At 43.5% G+C, this 19,900-nt stretch overlaps 1 protein-coding gene across 2 annotated transcripts in view; it reads left to right on the top strand.

The window, feature by feature from the left end:
- The window catches only part of RAB14 (RAB14, member RAS oncogene family), a 30,367-nt gene extending 12,018 nt beyond the window's left edge, over positions 1-18,349 (top strand). Inside the window, exons 3-10 of one of the 2 annotated variants that reach the window (XM_018564659.1) lie at positions 1,042-1,098; positions 5,044-5,102; positions 10,334-10,387; positions 11,399-11,576; positions 14,766-14,832; positions 15,257-15,344; positions 15,435-15,465; positions 17,095-18,349. In XM_018564659.1, coding sequence (XP_018420161.1) covers positions 5,051-5,102; positions 10,334-10,387; positions 11,399-11,576; positions 14,766-14,832; positions 15,257-15,344; positions 15,435-15,465; positions 17,095-17,272 — 648 coding nt within the window. In that variant the 5' untranslated portion in view covers positions 1,042-1,098; positions 5,044-5,050 and the 3' untranslated portion in view covers positions 17,273-18,349. The remainder of the gene's footprint in view (positions 1-1,041; positions 1,099-5,043; positions 5,103-10,333; positions 10,388-11,398; positions 11,577-14,765; positions 14,833-15,256; positions 15,345-15,434; positions 15,466-17,094) is intronic. The other variant, XM_018564658.1, reaches the window with a different exon arrangement.
- Positions 18,350-19,900: the final 1,551 nt, after the last annotated feature.

The raw sequence follows: 19,900 nt of genomic DNA, 5'->3' as shown, positions 1-19,900 counted from the left end.
TTTATTGTATTGCTATATCACACAGGGAATAATAATCCCCTGTGTGATAGCATTTGGAGGTGACAGGTACTCTTTATTGACCCTGTCACCTCCAACACAGGAGTTGTAGCACAGCACTGTTGCTAGAACTCCTGTGACAGGAACGAGCAGCGGCTGCCGGGGACAGAGGCTGGGGGAGGTGACGGAGCCTGTCACAGCTCCACGGCCCTTGCTCCATCACGACTCCACGCCCCTCGCTCCATCACGCCCTCTGCTCCATCCCCATCTCATTCAACCCTTCGTCCCTGCTCAGTCACGGCACCACGCCCCTCGCTCCGTCACGCCCTCTGCTCCGTCCCCATCTCATTCAACGCTCCGTCCCCGCTCTCGGCACTCCATGCCCCCCGCTCGTAGCGCCGCTCTCGGCGCTCAAAGAAAGCCAGCCCTGCTACTTGTCCTTAGCAGGGCTAAAACAGTGCAAAAACCACTTGCCCGGAACTACATGTCCCGGGCGTCGGGCGATACGAATTCCACACCCCTGGTGGATATAAAAGTTTTAGTGATTATACTAACTGCAAACTCTTTCTGCATGTATGGTTTGTATATATTTTAAATCCCTCATAGAATAATCAGACAAGTGTGTGTGGCTATGACACAACGACACGCATCATTTTTATATTATCTAACGTTGTTGCATGTTTATTTTGCAAATACAATATTTTAGAGTTGTCAGCCTTCATGGAGCGATATTTTGCATGAGGTTCTGTATGACGATCTGTAGTGCATCATATGTTGCCATACATCTGCGAGTAGCCAGATACAGAGACCATTGATCAGCCTTGCATGACTCACCAATGTTGGCTGTGTGTGGAAGCAACACACACATCCACTGACCTCCCTTTCACATCTGCGCCCACCTTTAGTTATTTTTCCTGCGTTAAACTAACATCTGTGTCAAAAATTGATCTGCCTGATGATAAAGACCTAGCTCAAACCCACAGACATTCTCCCATCTGGTAATCTGGATGTTATCAGTAATGTTTGTTCTCTTTCTTCCTTCAGGGATTTGTAATAGACGTCTGTGACCGCTGATCATCTTTGTTGCACATCATACAAAAGGTAATAATGCAGTTTGTCTTCATTTTCCTACCACCCGTGACTTTAGGAATCTCTAGGATTCGAGTACAGACAGGAACCTTCGCTCCAGGAATTAAGAAATACATGTTGGGGTGTTTGTAATCTACTCTCTCACAGTACTCTGTCATAGCCCATCATTGTAGTTATACCACATTAATGTGCGCAACATGCCTTACTGTTAGATCCTGATAATAGCAGTGTCACAAATAAATGTTATTACAGCACAGGCTAGAATAGTGAGTTTGTTTCACTTGGCTATCAGATTAAAAAACAAATCCTACTATGTCAGCAGTAGCACCAGCATGTAAGCAATGTTTACATTTCTACTGGCCGTCTAGTAGAAGTGAGTTCAGGTGGCTGTAAAGCTGCCCGATCTTGTCTGCATGCTCAATCATTTTAGCTGCTGTAGAGCAGTTCTTCTACCTTTTTATCACATTATGATGAAGGTAATCTTCTACATTCTCATGTTCTGCCCTTTGTGTCCACTCACTCATCCAAATCTCAGAGCTTTCAATCCTGCAGGAAGCAGAATGAGGGCGATTAGGGTCTGTTCAGTGGGATAATCGTCACCAGAGGAGGAAAAAGTCAGAAAAAATTTTGCTGACTGTAATAGAAAAGATTTTGATTCTGAGACCTGATTTTGATCTTTCTTCTAGAGGCTCCAAATAGGGCTTGTAGTCAGAATATGGGGGTTCTGGTTGAAAAAAAAAAAGACAATAAAGGTAGTCTTCTACATTCTCACGTTCTGCCCCTTGTGCCCACTTACTCATCCAGATCTCAGAGCCTTCACTCCTGTAGGAAGGTGTGTGTGTGTGTTCCATAAAGGTGCCCATACACCTTACGACCATCGTAAGACTTTTGTCTTGCGATGGTCGTATGCTTCTTGAAAGCCCGTACGATCTGCCCACCTTGGACAGGCAGATCGTACTTGCGATCATCGAAAGCACGCCCCTCTGAGGGACGGGCTTCCGATGACGGCAATGCAGAACGGGCAGTGTGCGCGTGCGCACACCGGCCCGTTCCGCAGCTTACGGGCGAGCAGGCTAGAAACCCGCCGAGAATCGTACGATTCTTGGTGGGTTTTCGAACATGTTGGCTCGACAAAAGACGTGCGACCGTACAGTAGAAACGGTCGCACGTCTTAGTTCACACTGCTCGATTCTCGTACGGTCGCGGGATTTCGCCCGATTCTCGTACGAGAATCGAGCAATGTATGGGCACCTTAAGACATTGTTGAAGAAACCTAATCAAACAACGTTTGCCTTATCACTGGAAGTACAGCTGTGTTCAGTGCAGATCAACTGTCTCTGTACTCTATATGTCTATTATAATTTAGATTGCAGGAAAGCTATACATCTGACATTTGTAATATCCACCTGCGGAGTGACTGCTGTGAATCTCACAAGCTTATCTTTATTTTTAACATGTTGGTTCATCCAGTTTCCCATGATTAGGGGTGATATTCTGCAGGGTTCAGGTTTTTTTGCTCTCACTTTAACTGAACCCCCTCCAGCGTTTATATATTTTCTGCATGTGGGTGGGCAGTCATCTCAGACAGAGCAGTGAGGCATTTTGGGTTCTTTGCTGAGCGTTTAGCTACAGCTTGTGAATGATTGCTACATTGTAAATAATATCTCACACACTGTCTATCAACATTGCTTTTCCACAAATGACTTTTATAGAGTACCAGTCAGGATTGGGCTCATGGAAGAATCTGAACATTTGATATGTTACTCTAGACTTATCAATGAAAGGCTAATATTTAGCTCATTTGAAGATGGTAAGACCAAGATAAGAGTTCTCCTGAGGTCGGAAGGTTGCTTTCTTAACAGCTGCCTGAACCTATCCTGGTAAAACTGTCTTCAGGCTCCAGAGTAACCATAACCATATCAAACACAGGACATGATGAAGTTTACATTCCTTTTATCTACAGGGCTGTTTTTCCTAACTGCAGATATGTCTTCTCCACCCTAGTATAGTGGCTCCTTAGGGAATATGTTGGCATATACAGAGAGGCACATTTGTATATTCGAGCATTAACATTTGGAGAACAAAGCGGATCCACTTTAAAGTCACTGTGTCTGCAGTAAACATACTGTCACTGACTTGCTAGAAACACAGGGACTTGACAAATCCCAGGAGCAATATGGCTTGAAAGTGTGCAACCTTCTACTGTTCAGAAGAGAATGTTCTGACTTGCTTTTGTGCTTTCTCCATTCTGTCAAATCTCCCATCACTCAGCCTAACTAGAAATTCAAGTTCCTGCAGTGTGACAGTGCTTCCAGTACAGAAGGCAGTGAACGTTTACAGTCTGCAGCACCAGCAGTTCCCTCAATCTTCTGCACATTTTAACTCATAGGGATCTGTCTGTTAGCTTTTCTTTTTATTTCAATATATAAAAATGTTTCAAACAAAATACTCCTTGACTTTTATAGAGAGGTTACATAGTTACATAGTATTTGAGGTTGAATAAAGACGCATGTCCATCAAGTTCAACCTGTTTTGTGTATGTGTATGGTCCTACTGATGTGTGCGTATGTATAGGTCCCGGTTTGTTATCATTCTTAAAAGTACCTGTACCCCTGTATATTACGGTCCCTGAGGAAATCGTCCAATTGCCTCTTGAACGATTCCACCCTCTCAGCCGAAATCACAGCATGTGGCAGCGAGTTCCAGACCCTGACTCCTCTAACTCAGAAGAAACCCCTTCGCCCCTTGTGCTGACACTTTTTCTCCAACAATTTTAGGTGGTGGCCTCTCGTCCTTGTCATGGAGTTAATTGTAAAAAGTTTGCTGCTAATGTTACTATCCCCGGTAAACATTTTGTACATGAAAATCATTTCCCCCCCCTTAATCTCCTTCCAATGAGAACATATTTAAATTTAGTAGCCCGTTGTTATAGCTCAGGTCCTCCATCCCCTTTACGAATTTGGTTGCCCTCCTCTGGACTCTTTCCAGTTCAAGGACATCCCCTCTGTTTACTTGTGCCCAGAACTGGACCACATACTCTAGATGAGGCCGAACCAGTGATCTATAAAGTGGCAAAATTATAGACTTGTCCCTACAAAACATTCCCCTCTTAATACAGGACTCTACTTGCTTTGCTTACCGTGATTTACAGCCCTCAGCTATTCAACTGCCACAGGAGTGCTGATGGCTATTTGGAGTGAGAGCCCTGAAAGTGAGAGCAGTTGTACTGATTGTTAAGCTGGCCATACACTTTACAACCATCGCATGACTTTCATCGTGCGATGGTTGTAAGGTAATTAAAAGCTTGTACGATCTTCCCATCTTGGACAGGCAGATCGCACTTGCGATCATCGCAAGCTCGCCCCGCTGGGGCTTCCGATGACTGCAATGCTGAGCGGGCAGTGTGCGCTTGCGCACACGGGCCTGTGCGGCATTTGTCTTACGAGCACGCCACAAACTGGCGAAAATCTTACGATTTTCGGCTGGTTTTCCAACGTGCTCGTAAGACAAAAGACGCACGACCGTACAGTAGAAACGGTCGCACGCCTTCCATACACCTGCCGATTATGGTACGATCATGGGATTTGCCGCGATTATTGTACGATAAACGGCAGGTGTATGGCCACCTTAAGGTGGTTTGCTTCCAGGGATTCTCGCATAGCTAAATAGAAATCTATGGCAACACCTCCCTTCACATCTGATCTGTCTTGGCACAGCTGATCTCGGATATAGGCTCGGAAGTACACAACCCTCAGCTTTCCTATATAAGTTATTGAGCTGAGAGCCAATCTGTGAGTTAGATGGGAGGGTTTAGAAGCGCTTGTGCTCCATTTCTCAGCCCAGTGTTGGTAGGAATCGGCTTCTTGTTTATACTGCTTGTTCAGTCTGGTACTATTTGTCTCTGTGGATTGCTAGACAGTCCGACTGCCTGTTAATTCATTTTCCTTTGTTCCACAGCGCCGTCATGGCCACTGCACCTTACAATTACTCGTATATCTTCAAATACATCATCATTGGTAAGTGGATCAAACTACAGTAAGATGACGCTGAGAGAACGGTCAGGAAGTGGAGGAATTTGTGGGAGGGAGCTCTAGCCATTTACTGTGGCCACACTTTTGTGATGTCAGAGCACACCATGGTGAGATTCGCAGCATGATAGTTCAGTAAGCAGAGTATGTTGAATTATCTGTTATAAGAACTAACTTCCATTCTCCAGCAGTCAATTTCCAGGGACAGTTTGGCTGCTGTAGGATGACAGTCAGTCCTCATTTCAGAGAATTTTGATAAATAGTGCCCACTAAGGGGGTGTTTTATGCATGTTATAAAAAGGGAAATGTATTTTCTTTATCATCCATTAAAAGACACAGCAATTCAGATACTGTTTGGTTACTCTAGCTACATTGCTACTTTAGCAGGTCTCTACATGGCATCTATCTGGATCAGCATTTTCTAACAGGGTTCCACTTGTAACGCTGTCCATACATTGATTGGTAGTAAGTTAGCCATGGAGTGCTTTCCAGGTTCAGAGCTGTGGCATTGCCTCAATGCTTGCCATGTGTCTGATATTCTATTGAGTAGGCCTATCAGGCTGAGCACTGGGAGCTACCTTGTTATTTGCAATGCTGGGCACTTTGCAAACGTCCCACTACTGGAATCCAGCGACACTGTGGTATAAGGTTTACCTCATTGGAGTCTCCCTTAGCTCCATCGGGTGAGGCCAAGCCCCCTACCCTGTTATCTGGGATGTCTAGTGCATTTACACAAGACCTTGTGGCCAAATTCACCCAATTCCTCCTGGATACTGGCCACAGAGGCCCCAAGCATGCTCTCATGCCTTTCCCTGCAGAGTCTGTCTCTAATCTTTGGAACAGGCCTGACCATCTTTGACTCAGACTGACTCAGACAGAACCTATCTCTCCCACACATTCTATATCTGATGCAGTTGTTTTTCAGGCTCTGGACTCCTGTTGTCACCTCCAGAATTACACGCAGTGTTTTGACCCTTATTGATGCAGTACACACAACCCTGCATGTGGACACTCTGCCTGATGTCTCCAGATTTGGGTCTTTTAGAGCCCCTACAGCTGCAAATGCATCTCCCCTATGCAGACTGGAAGCACCCTAAATAATCTTGGGCCGTATCTGTGTGTGTTGGAAGTGTTCCCCTTTAAGGAGGAATTTGTAAAATGGTAGTCTATACCTACCGTGGATTTATCAGTAACCCAACTAAACGGGGAAAACCACTAGACCTGTGGAGGGCATGCTTACCCTTAAGGATTATTCTGACCAGTGGTAGTAATCCCTCCATAAAATCACAATTTTTTTCTCTGGCAGGTTTTGTCCTTTGATGACTGTGACCCTAATCTGTCAAACTGTGGCAGAATGGGCTACATTTCCGAATAATGAACTCTCCACTTCAAGGATAGTCCCCTTCATTATAGACTGTGTGTGGAACAGATGTCTGGAGCCTTGGGCTTCAGCTGTTGAGGCTTGTTAGAAAGATCTAAACTTGTGTCCTACATGGGGATGATGCCTATACAGATGTGCAGATCAGTCTGGTTAAAGTGCTGAGATGCGTATGCCATCTACTAAGAGCACCTGACTTGCTTGGAGTTCAAGGCAAATTGTCTCTTTGGACCTACACTTGATACCATCATCAAGAATTAAAGGCCAGAATGTACACCTGCCTCGATTTATAGGAGGTCAAAGGAAAGGTTGGCTGAGTCCCATCTACTTGAAGTGCTCCCAGACCTCTAGAGCCAGAGTCTAGAGTCTGTTAGCCTGCAAAACCAAAAATCAGAAACTGGCCCTATTAAAAAAAAAAAAAAAAACATAACTACAAGCAGGAGGCTAATTGTGAATCCTTTGTGGGTTTGCCCTTCAGGCATTTAAGTGCAGAGAGCACCCCTTTGAGCTCACAGGCTAATCCCTTGCTGCCCCATTTTTTTCCTCCCTTGTGCTACCACACAGATTTAGGCCTCTTTCACATGGGAATTTCAATGTTGGTCTTTGGCAGCCGGATCTAAACGTACGTGCGTCTGTTTACATCCGATTACCCTTGACTCTAGTCAGGTCTGGAAAAACAAACGGACCAGAGTTCTGTTTTGGCAGTCCGTGTCCGTTTGCATCATAATCCCCATAGACCAACATGCTGGTAATTTCAGGTTTTTTTTTTTCTCCTCCATCCTGACATTCATTCCAATCAGCAAAGGATCCATGCACAGATCCCCTGCTGATCGTAACTGAATGCGCCCATGTGAAAGGGGCCTCAAGCACCTTCCCTTGCCCCCCATTACATTTTTCTCACCCTTGGACCCCTTACTCTAGCCTTCATGTCACCGCAGCTTCAGGAGAGACCCTGTGACCTACTAGGTCAGCAGGGAGCAGCCTTGATGGTTCCTCACCCAGATAGGGATTTCAATCCTTGGTTCACCTGATACTTCTCAGAGCATTGACTCCTGTGTTTGGCCTAGTGCCTTTTTCTAGCATCCCCTTTGTGGAACACTCAGACTACCACATGTGAAGAGAGTTGGCTTTGTGTATGCTTGTGGGCAACATCTCTCCAAAAGGCTAAGCGTCTGCAAGATCCAGCTAGATGTGGCTTCAACAGTATATACTGCTGGAATCTGCCATCCTAATGCGAGGGTAACCAACAGTTCCTTGCTGCAAAGGTCCACAGTATGTTTACCTTTTAGGTCCTTTGTCATCGGACACCCTTTCAGCCATTTTTGGGGGCCCTCATCTCAGAGTTGCCTATGTTGGTCTACTTTAGCCGCCTTCTCTGTGTGCAGCTTTGTTTTCACCACCAGGTTTGGGAAACCATCCTGCAGCAGGCGAGGTAGACTGGTTACTGTGCTGGATGATCATGCGAGTCTCTGCCTCGCTCGCACTAATCCTTTTTAAGCACAATGCGAATTTCCGGATCCCAATGCATCCGAATGTGTCAGTTTCCGAATTTCACATCCCGTCCAAATTTCGTTTAAAAATGAAACTTAATCGGATATGTGACTTTTCTGGCCAATTAGATGTGTTTTTCAGTTTAATGTATCCGAATGCGTCTGAATATGATTTTTTGTTACGGCAACATGGGAGCCATATACAGTACATATAATACTAAAGCTAAGGCTCCTAGACCCGAATAGCATTCGGGTCTGGGAGCCTCCGCTTTCGTAATATATGTACCCTGTTTCCCTGAAAATAAGACCTACCCCGAAAATAAGACCTAGTACTATTTTTGGGAATTGCTAAAATATAAGACCTACCCCGAAAATAAGACCTAGTTGTGACCATTGCCAGGGCAGGTGGTGGCATAAGGGGGTACCTGAAGAGCCGTGGGAGAGAATCAGCGGTGCCAATGAATGGAAAGGTATGGCACCCCTGATTGCCCTGATCACCCTATTCTTAACTTTGCCATTTTAGATTATTTAATTTGCATTAACTTTGGATTGTTACATTAAATAAAGAAAAAAAAGGACCTACCCCGAAAATAAGACCTAGTGTGTTTTGTGGAGCCCAAAAAAATATAAGACAGTGTCTTATTTTCGGGGAAACACGGTATATGGCTGCCAGACCCGAATGACATTCGGGAGCTCCCCAATGGGCCTAGTAGATTAATCTTCAGTATTAATATCTGTATATATGGTTTTCTGTGATATTCACGAATATTCAAAAACTCTTCCGAAACTAACAAAAATTCGTATTTCGTCTGAATCAACCCGAACCGCGTTGAGTTTCAGATACGAATCCTGAAATAATGAAATAACCACATAAAATTTTCCCCCAGCTTACATGTCTACTGTATTGCTTAGATTCTTGTCCTTGCTCCACAGATGCTGACATTTCACTGCATTTGAGGGATCAGGAGCATTCCTAGTATTATGGCTTGAGGTCCCAGGTGCGCAAGATTGTTCTTGCATACCAGAGAGGATGGATTCGCTTTATCCTCAGTTATTTCTGGCTGTTGCCATCTTGCCAGTCTTGGGGTACGGTCTAACTTCCATCTCCTGCCTACCCCTTTAGGCATACTGAGTTCTCTGGCAGACTCTGGAGTCCCTTCACACCTTTTAACCTGGCATGTCTCCCTTAGCAAGGTTTAGTTTTCTGGCAATCTCTTTAGACATGGAATTCTTGTCCCTTGATCCTAACGGGTCAGGAATATAATGGCTTAGGACCTTCCCTCTTGGTATTTCTTGCCAGCACCTGTTTGTGTTGGGTTCCCTCTAGGGACTTGACTTCACACCTCTTTGACCATGTCAGGTTGTGGGTCGTTTCTTCCCTACATGGAAATTTCTTGTTGTTCCACCTGTTATTGGTGGGTTCTGGTTGATCAGCTCCTCCCTTGCTCCAGGTTTCAGTGGGGAGTCATTCCCCTCTGGTTACCTTTTTTATCTTGATCTTAAGCAGCAGGTTGGTTTCCATGTGGCAGGTTCCATTATCTGTGGTAGGGAGCTGGGCCTGATCTTATATCCAGCTTGGACATTGGTCATTCCATTTGCTCTTGGGCTGCCGGAAGTCCCCATTTCTGTTTTGCTGGCATGTTAGTCATTTGTGCTGTAGCCCACCCTTCAGTTGGACTGCTTTTGAACGTCCTGACAGTATCTGAATTCCAGTGTGCCTCAGTGAATGTGAAAGAAAATGGGATTTTACTTGAAGTCCATTGAGGGACACAGTTCCCTCCGCTGTGTTTATTTCTGGCTCTTGTGACTGTTTGCTACAAACTGAGGCACTCTGGTTGAAGGATGGGTTATCGCAGGCTGGCCTACAATTTTGTTTGGTTTGCCAGTGTCTAATCCCTCTGTAGGTAGCGGTTAAATCCATCAGTATCTGAATTTCTGTGTCCCTCAATGGACGACAAGGAAAATAATTTTACGAGTGGCAGCATCCTATTTTTGTGTGTTATAATGAACATATAGTATATACCTTTTTTTGCAGATGTTATATGAGGCTTAACTGTGCACTAATCTTAGCAATATCTCATGCTAATACAGCCTAGTGAAAGCTGCAAGCACTACAGTGAGAAAATGTAAATATATATTAATATACTAAATGTGCCGCGCCAATTTAGTTGTGAACTGTTCAAGTAACAGGCGGCACGCAAGCAGAGCCTGGAAACACCTAGCTGGACAAGGCGGTGTAATTACCATTATTGTCACCTTCAGAGAATTTGTGTATTATTTACAGGGATGTGTATTGTTCACCTCTAGCGTCGCCTGTGATGTCTCCAGTAAACAGGTCTTTTCTCTTGCAGGTGACATGGGAGTGGGGAAATCCTGCTTGCTGCACCAGTTTACAGAGAAGAAATGTAAGTTTGTTTCTGTCCCTGATGTATCTGCTGTGGCTCTGCTCACTAATGCTGAGCACCAGAATTGCTCTCAATATGCAGCCACATTCAGAGCTGTTGTGTATGCAGCATTCGTAGTTGTGTTCTCATTTGTGTCCTGAACATAGTGCTAATACTCTATACCAAGGCAGGGAGCTGTATGTGGCAATCAGAAATCATCTTTTGGGTGCCTGTAGCATAGTGCAGGCTGATTTTAATTGTTGTGGGAGGCTAGTTTTATGATCTGTTAAATCCATACTGTAATGTTGTAACTTTGCTAGGAAACAAAAGTTAAACCTGACTGGATTTATTTATAAATGGAGTCATGTGAAGTATTGGGTTCTCGTTAAGCGATCTGCATTCTACACACAGTCCTGGCTTAGGTAACTGTAACTGAAGAAAATGATTAGCTTATTCTCCCCAACTACTGGATGGAGCAGGATGGATTGACTGCCTGGGAAGGATTCCTGGCTCATTTTGTACCCCACTTTTTCCTATTGTCACAGGACAGGCTAGCTGAAAAAGAAGTATGTGTAAGGGTGCTGATTTATATATGTTAGAATAGGGATATATGGGCAAATAAGCCTCTTTGTTACTGGGACGTTGAAATGTATGTTAACATTTGTCTCATTGGAATCACTTTACATTCTATGTCCTACAAATATGGTGAGTGCCAACAAGCAATTCATTTGCTAAGGTAGCCACAGCCTTAAACAGATCGGTGCTCTGTATGGATGCAGCGAGAAACAAGTGAAGTCTTTTGAGCACATTTCACACGGACGGCTGTCTGTGGGTGGAAGCAGTGGCAGAAATGAGAGTGGTTGGATGTAGTCAAGGCAAGTCAGTCAGCCAGTTTAACCTTCCTAATCTAAGAAGCCTTATTTTCCCCTTGCTGTCCCATCATTTGTTTGTCGAGTTCTGTATTCGTTTAGGATGCTTTGTGTTTCAGGGGCAGTCTGGAGTTTTCCAGTCTCTAATTCATTCTCTCTACAGTTATGGCAGATTGTCCTCATACAATTGGTGTTGAGTTTGGTACCCGGATAATTGAAGTTAGTGGGCAGAAGATTAAACTGCAGATTTGGGACACAGCAGGACAGGAACGCTTCCGAGCCGTCACTAGAAGCTACTACCGAGGGGCCGCGGGGGCGCTTATGGTCTATGATATAACAAGGTAAGGGGGTTTACCAAACAAACCTCATGGAGCATTTGTTTTTTTTTCTGTTCTACTGCTCTCGGATAAATGTATTCTTTTAGCTCTTAAACTTGGGATGGACTAACTCTGTAGTCCTTGGCATTAAAGGCATAGTCTAGTCAAAATTGCAACATTTACCCTTGAACTACTTATAGGGATCACAGCCTACCTGCTTAATGCTGTAGTTTACATTCAGCCACCACCCTTCTTTCTGAAACCTGGTGATCCTGGAAAACACCTGCAGGTTATGCTGAATTATCCTCCTTTCTAACTTTTTTTCTCTCATGTTAAAAAAAAAAAAACTGCCTCTGACATTTGAATATGATTGCTTATGCAAGAAGCATAGAGAGGCACAGGATTTAGGATATACAGGTGAAACTCGAATAATTAGAATATCGTGCAAAAGTAATTGCAGTAAGTGCTGCAAAAGGGGCCCAAACCAAGTACTGAGTACATATGCATGCTTGTACTTTTCAGAGGTCCGATATTGTTCTATGTACAATCCTTGTTTTATTGATTGCATGTAATATTCTCATTTTCTGAGATTGTGGATTTGGGGTTCTTGGGGTTTTCATGAGCTGTAAGCCATAATCATCACAATTATGACAAATCACGGCTTTAATTATCTTGCTTTGCATGTAATGAGTCTATCTCATATATTAGTTTCACCTTTTAAGTTGCATTAGTGAAATAAATGAACTTTGCACGATATTCTAATTATTCGAGTTTCACCTGTACATTCCTACTGATCCTGTATGCAGCTGTCTTTTTGTTTTCTTGTAAGTTACTCCTTCAGGAGATTTGACACTGGCAAACAGTGGACAGCCCAGTATAACCCTTCCAGCTCCCAGCTTGCTAGCAAACCATTTCTGATTGTTCTCTTTTACATTTTATCAAGATATTTTTCTGATAGTGGCACTCAGTCATTGCTTCTCTCCATCGGGTAGACCTTCTGACCTCTATGGGTGTCTGGGATAGCTACTTGCATGCCTCCATTTTCCCGACACTTCAATGCTACGTACCCTTGTGGTGGACACACATTTCCAAATATTACCCTTCCCTTTGTCATGTCCACTACACCCTGTGTCTTCACAAGCTCCTGTACTGCTTCTACTTTGATCTCAGGGCAAACCCATAATGGGATATCTGGCTGACCTTCTGAGGAGACGGTAAACTCAAGCTCTTTCAGCCAATGTCCAATGGATCGTGCAGACACTACAGAGCTTTAGGTGGATTCTAAATCTCCAAAAATCAGTGCTGGGATTGTCTCAACGCTTGGAGTATCTGGGCCTTTTGGACATGGCCCTGTGCAAGGTTTTCTTATTCTGGACAAACTCCAGTCTCTGCTTCCATGTTCGGACTCTGCAGTCTCTGAATAATCCTCTACTCCTGACAAGCAGGACCAGACTTACCCTGACATGGTGGGTTACAAGTGCGGTGCTGGAACTAGAGAAATCCTTACTCTCAACAGTTTGGAGGGTCCTCATGAAGGATGTCAGCCTGTTGACTGGGGAGGAATCCTAGATACCCTCTTGGTGTAACAGATTGGAAAGCAATTTGCTTTCCTTCATCCCCCGAACCTCTCCACGGTTATCCCACCAGGATAAAATTGGACATTGCCACGGTAGTGGCTTACATCAAGCACTAGGGAGGAACCAGAAGTCTTGCATCCCTAAGAGAAGCAGATCTCATGGCTTGGGCAGAGCTTCACATTCCACCCTGACTGCTAATCACATCCCAGTTGTGAATTGGCAGGCATGCTTCCTCATTGATCTTTGTCTGGACACCAGAGAATGGGTCTCTTCACCTAGGTTGCTGGTGGGGGACACCAGACCTGGACCTCCTGGCTTTCAGTCTTAACAACAAAACTGAGCAGGTTTGCCTCTGTCTCTAGGGTTTCACTAGGCTTTGCAGTGGATGCCCCGGTGACCTGTGAAATCGGTTCAACCTAATCTACACCCTCTCTGCAGCTTTTTCCTCATCTGCTCCACAGGATTGAGAAGCATGGCACATTAGGCCTTGGTACTCTCACCTCGTCTTGCCAGTCTTTTAGTGGGCCCTTCCAGATTGTTTTGATCTTGTGTCCCAAGGGTTAGCTTACCACCCTGCTTCTCAGATGCTGGCTTTGACCTCTTGAATGAGGGACGGGCCTATTTGATTCGGTTATCTATACCCTATTCAAAGCTAGGAAGTTGACTTTTTGCACGGTCTACCATTGCACTGGCAAAGTGTACATCTCCTGGTGTGAAACTAGGACATTCCATCCCTGCGATCTCTCTCGCTCTCTTTCTTTCTTCTCTCTCCTCTTTCTTTCTCTCTCTCTCTCTCTCTCTCTCTCTCTCTCTCTCTCTCTCTCTCCTCTTTTTCTTTCTCTCTCTCTTTCTCTCTCCCCTCTTTTTCTCTCTCTCTTTCTCTCTCTCCTCTTTCTCTCTCTCTCTCTCTCTCTCTCTCTCTCTCTCTCTCTCTCTCTCTCTCCTCTTTCTTTCTCTCTCCTCTCTTTTCTCTCCTTTTCTCTCTTTCTTTTTCTCTCTCTTTCTTTTTTTCTCTCTCTCTCTCTTTTCTCTCTCTTTCTCTCTCCTCTCTTTTCTCTCTCTTCTTTTTCTCTCTTCTTTTTCTCTCTTTCCTCTCCTCCTTTTCTCTTTCTTTTTCTCTCTCTTTCCTCTCCTCTCTTTTCTCTCCTTTTCTCTTTCTTTTTCTCTCTTTCTTTTTCTCTCCTTTTTCTCTCTCTTTCTTTTTCTCTCCTCTCTTTTCTCTTTCCTCTCCTTTTTCTCTCCTCTCTTTCTTTTTCTCTCTCTTTCCTCTCTTTTCTCTCCTTTTCTCTTTTTCTCTCTCTTTTTTTTTTTCTCTCTCTCTTTCTTTCTCGCTCTCTCATAATTTATTGTTAGATTTTAACCCGCAATAAAAGTTTTTTAAAAAAAGCATTTCCTTATATTGTAAAGCGCTGTGCAAACTATTGGCGCTATATAAATCCTGTATAATAATAATAATTTTTGAACTACTGCTGTTTGGGTTGTTCAGTTTAAATTCTGTAAGCCAGCAGTGATGAGGATGCCTGAGTGGGTTCCAGTTTCATATTTGTAGCTCCAGTTGGTGTTTGGAGAAAGGAAGTGATTTTTGCAGCTTGCTTATCAAATACATTCACCAAACCTGTTCCTGTTTCTCTTCCAGGCGAAGCACATACAACCATTTAAGCAGCTGGTTGACCGATGCACGGAACCTCACCAATCCTAACACAGTAAGTTGTATTTATCACTCATTTCATAAGTTATCTATAGCAGGAGACTTCATAAAATTATATCCTGGCCTGTCGGCTCCCCATCAAATGAAAATATTTCTTTGCTATGTAAAATTACAAAATGGTCCGTAAATTTAGATTTCAGCTAGTTGGTGGTTCTCCAATTTTTGCCAGGATGTTGGCAGGATTTGGTTGTTGATCACAGGTCTCTAGGTGGAGTTCTTTGTCAAGCCAGGTCACTGATGTCAGGTGGGGTTTAGACCTTAATCTCTCAGTGGAGCTGGATGTTAGCCTGGGTCTAGATAGGGTCTCACAGTGGTGTTGGATGTCAGGTCTGATTTTAGGCCGGATCTCCCAATGGATTAGAAGTTAGGTGTCCTGATATCAGTTCCTTCAGTAATGCTTTGTGTCTTCCACTATAAAGGTAATCATTCTAATAGGCAATAAGGCAGACCTGGAGGCCCAGCGTGATGTCACATATGAGGAGGCCAAGCAGTTTGCTGAGGAGAACGGTATGTGATGCATGCTTCATCTGTCTTTTTTAGATACTCATTTTGGCATTACAGATTTACTAATATGTCGGTCTTATTTGTCTTCTGTAGGTCTCCTGTTCCTGGAAGCGAGCGCAAAAACGTAAGTGACAAAAGGGGGAAATGTCATTTTTTCCCTGCACACATTTTTAGCAGTAGAACAGAGCAGCTACCATTTCCCCACGTGACTCTTCGACCTATGTGGGCCCCCACCAGCATGAATGGTGAAACCATTGGCTATCTACGACAGCTGCGGTCCAGCGCTTAGGCCAGGAGCTGAAAGGTCCAGCTCCTGCACTTCCAATGCCTCTGCAGCTCGCTCAATAGGTGCACACTGTAGAAGCCAATGTAAACAGAATGCTGCTGCAGCTGTTATATGGCTGTGGTGCTGAGGTCATCCCATATGGAAGGCACCAGACTGTCTGCTGCAACACTCATTTCTTTAAATCAAGGGGATTATGTTTTATCTCTAATAGGATCTAAATATTAGTTGTAGGCAGATGAAACTTATCCCTTCTGATAGTATGTATTATGAGCTGCGTGCAGATACAAAATTGTATGTTTCAGTTGCACAGAACCCTCTAGGTACCAACAAAATGGTTATATGGGGCCTGCTTGCAGCATTCTTGTGGTGTGACACAGCGTTAGGGGGATATTGGTGTTCTCCCACCAACAGGATAACACAGAACTGCCAAACGGTAACGGTTTTGTCTTTTTCCCCCTTTTTTATTTTCATAGCGATTGGCCAAAGTTTTGTGTACATATTTTTTATGTTCCCGCTTAGTTATTAAATGGCTATTGTGCACTAGGCTTCTATATTGTAAAGCGCTGCGCAAACTGTTGGCGCTATATAAATCCTATAGGCTAAGAATTCACACTCCTAGAGAGATTGCTGCATTATGTTAGCAGTGTCTGTATGCTGAGTTGTAAGCTTGCTTTTAATCTGCATGAAATTGCTTCACTGATAATTGCATGTATATTAGTGTCAGCATGTGGAATCTATCGTGTGTGTAATGCAGGTGGTGGCAATGTCATGTGTCTGAAAAGTGTTCATGCAAGGATTCTAGCTTGCGGGCTATCAAGGAATTGTAGAAATTGTGTGTTTGGTGCTCCCTTTACTGCTGCACAACCCTTACGGCAGGTTCACACCATTTTCTGGAACGCAATGCATTTTTACCGTGACTCTAAACTGCATCATGTGTCTGCAGTAGAGATTTCATAGGCTTGTTGTCCTCAATATGGAGATTCATTGATAATGAGCAAAATAATTTGTCCAAAAGCATAATAGTTCAATCTGACCCAGCTAATAAGAAAACAAAAGTACTAATTTTAGCCTTTTAATAGGTCGCTGGCCTTAGTGGGTGTGTCCATGAAATGTTTTTCTGCACCAGCAGTATTGCTTCTGTAACCTGTCTGTTGGGATGCACCAATACCTGTTTTTCGGTTAAGAGTAGCGATATTTTTTTGGTACTCACCGATACCGGAAGTCCCATTAAGGAAGCCAGGCAGCGTGTAATGACTTGCCACCTGGCTTCCTTATACCGGAAGTTCCAGTATCGGGAGCATTTGGACGAGTACTCGGCCTCGGTGCATCCCTACTTATCTGTGTTTATAGAACACCATAGAGCCACGTGAATAGTCACTTTAGTACAGGACAGATATGTGATTGGATTGTATATGATGCTGCTCAGTAGTTTCTACCACTGATGGCATTTTTTTTTTCCTTCTGCAGAGGAGAGAACGTGGAAGATGCCTTTCTGGAAGCCGCCAAGAAAATTTACCAAAACATCCAAGATGGAAGCCTAGACCTGAATGCCGCAGAGTCTGGCGTACAGCATAAACCATCAGCACCTCAAGGAGGTCGCCTAACCAGCGAACCCCAACCGCAGAGAGAAGGTTGTGGCTGCTAGTGACCTGTCCGTGACGGCCGCCGTCTTTCTGCCCTTCCCTCCTCGTCTGTCTCGAGCAGTATTTTTTCTTTTTTTTTTTTGCTGCCCCATACATTGTACTGGTTTCATGAAAAGGTGGGGGGACTCCGCTGAGGCGACAGTTTAACACAATACTAAACTGCTACATAACTAGATGTATCCAGGTTATCAAAGGCAAGTCAAGTAATAAACACACACAAACCAATCTTTCCTGCATGGTATAAATATAGAACTTTTTATTTCTCTCCTTAATCGTCTTTGTGATGTTGGCAATCCAGAGTTTCTGTAGAAGCGCTGGAGCTGGATTCATCCAGGTCTGTCTTAGTTTCCATTTTTCTAGAATAGTCTCATTTGCTGTGAATGTCCAATAAGGGGGACTCTCTACCCGTCTTTTGTTTCAACTGTTCTTTTTGCCCATCTGGAAGAAAGAGGGTTTCTACACTGAATTCCGTCTTAATTTTACAAGCAAATTAATCTGGTGTTTGTTTTCCTCTGTCGTATCCCATAAGCTTCCCCTCGTGTTTTTTTCTAAATTTTACTCCTCACATTTAACGCGTAAATATAGAGAAATAAAAAAAAAGAATAATAATAAAAGACAAAAAAAAGGAACATTGAGATACATTCTGTGTACAAAACCTTAATGAATCCTGGTATTAGTGTGCCAGGAAATATCAGTTTGTACAGTACGTGACCACATCACTCCCTTCCTCCCTGCGTAGTGCAGTAGATGTAAATTGTAGAGAATGCTTGGCTCCGCCCTCTTTTTTGAACCTTTTTTTTTGCACTGTGGCTTATAAAAAGCGGTTTTAGAAAATCCCATTGTGGAATGAGCAGTGTGCTGACTTTTTTTTTTCTCTCCCAGTCGATCTTTGCGTATAACAGCTGTGTATTGCCTGCCTTACGATGTATAGAGATTTAATGAGAAGGCTGGTTTAACTATTGCACATATTATTATGCTTTATTTTCTTTTAACATTTTTGGAGTCTACATTACGGTTCTGCTGCTTTTTAGAATTAACTTTTTTTGTGCATTTTTAAACACTACAGTGGGATGGTTTTTTAAAAACGTAAAAAAAAAATGTATTTTATTTCTGACGTGGGACATAATCAGCGGTCAGCACCTTATACAATAGCTTGTCAATGTTCTGACCATTTGCCATGTATAATAGATCCATCATAGTGTAAAGACAGCCGCCATCACGTCTTCATGCGCACAGAGGTGAGCATGCTTATCTACAGGCATGATTCCTCACTAGAGGCAAGCGGAGTGGCAAAAACCGGAATGATGTCATGTCCTTTATTCCCTAGAATAATCTGAAACTTAAAATTGACAAATTTTTGTTTTCTTCCTTCTGCCTTTCTCTTGAGGCGTTCACCTTTAGTTGGCGGGTTTGCCATCACTGTGCAGGGACCACAAATTACTCACTGGGAATGTTGACACAGAACGCGCGCCCCTTCTCCTCCCCCCCCCGTCTCCTTCGGTTACAGTAGGTCATCCGCTCGTTTCTGTGACTAAAGGAACAACCTGGACTGCTGTACTTTTCCCTCGATGTAACAAAATGCTATTAATCTAAATATTTGTAAATAAAGTACCTGTATCTAGATAATTTACACATGGCTTTATTTCATTTTCTTGCAGTCATTTGTCTAGTGCCACATAGATGGAAGATAAAATCTGAGGGGTTGCTGAGTTATCATTATTGCGCCAAATTAACCAGTTGTTTTCGTTGTTTGATCAGCCTTGCAAAATGACAGCTGGCTTACTACCATATTAGTTCCAGAGATCCCCACCACATTCCTTGCTGGTATGCCCCTTTTTGAGGTGGGTGCTGCAGTAATAGTGGACGGCGCCACTTCAAATCCCAGTAGTAAAATATATCACCAGCACACTGTAGCAACATTTCGGGGACCTTGAGTGGCCACAAAACGTTGCTTTGCGACGACGTGTGTACATCAATAAAATTACCACTTGTTGAAGATTTTACTTTGGTGTGCTGGTGATCCATTTCATTACTACCATATTCACCAAATTCTCTTCAATGCCTGGTTAAGAAGGTCCATTCTTATGGATTTAGAGGAAATCTGTGCTGTTGCTCATAGCAACTAGAATAAAGAAGAGCTCCTAGCAAATGAAAAATTCACATGTATATAATTTTTTACCTGTGGAAGTATTTGTAATTTTGACCCGTGCGTGCACGTGAATATAGGAGTTTTAGTAAAGATTGTCACCAGCACACAAAGGATTTAAAGCAATTTTTAAAAGGACCTTTGCTTCAAATCCTTTTGGTGTGCTGGTGACAATCTTTCTTTACTATATCTGCATTGTGCACGGGGCCGTCCGTGGTCACTATGAGCACCCACCTGCTTCGCAGGTTTACCACTATTCAGTAAGGTGGTTTCCTACTACATGAATATAGGAGTGACACAGGAAGACAATCTTGTTCTTATACTGCTGCCTACAGGAGGACAGGACATTGTCTACCAAAAAAAAAAAGGTGGTCAGCCCAAGAGAACCCCTCCTACTCTAAGCATGGCTCTGGTTTTTGTTTCATGTCCTAGGAGGATGGATGTCTTCAGCTCTGCTGAGAAGTCCCTTTTTTTTCTTTAATGT

This window comes from Nanorana parkeri, unplaced genomic scaffold (assembly GCF_000935625.1).
Source record: "Nanorana parkeri isolate BGI_ZX_2015 unplaced genomic scaffold, ASM93562v1 scaffold770, whole genome shotgun sequence".
Classification (NCBI taxonomy): Eukaryota; Metazoa; Chordata; class Amphibia; order Anura; family Dicroglossidae; genus Nanorana; species Nanorana parkeri.
This window is presented reverse-complemented; position numbering and strand designations above follow the sequence as displayed.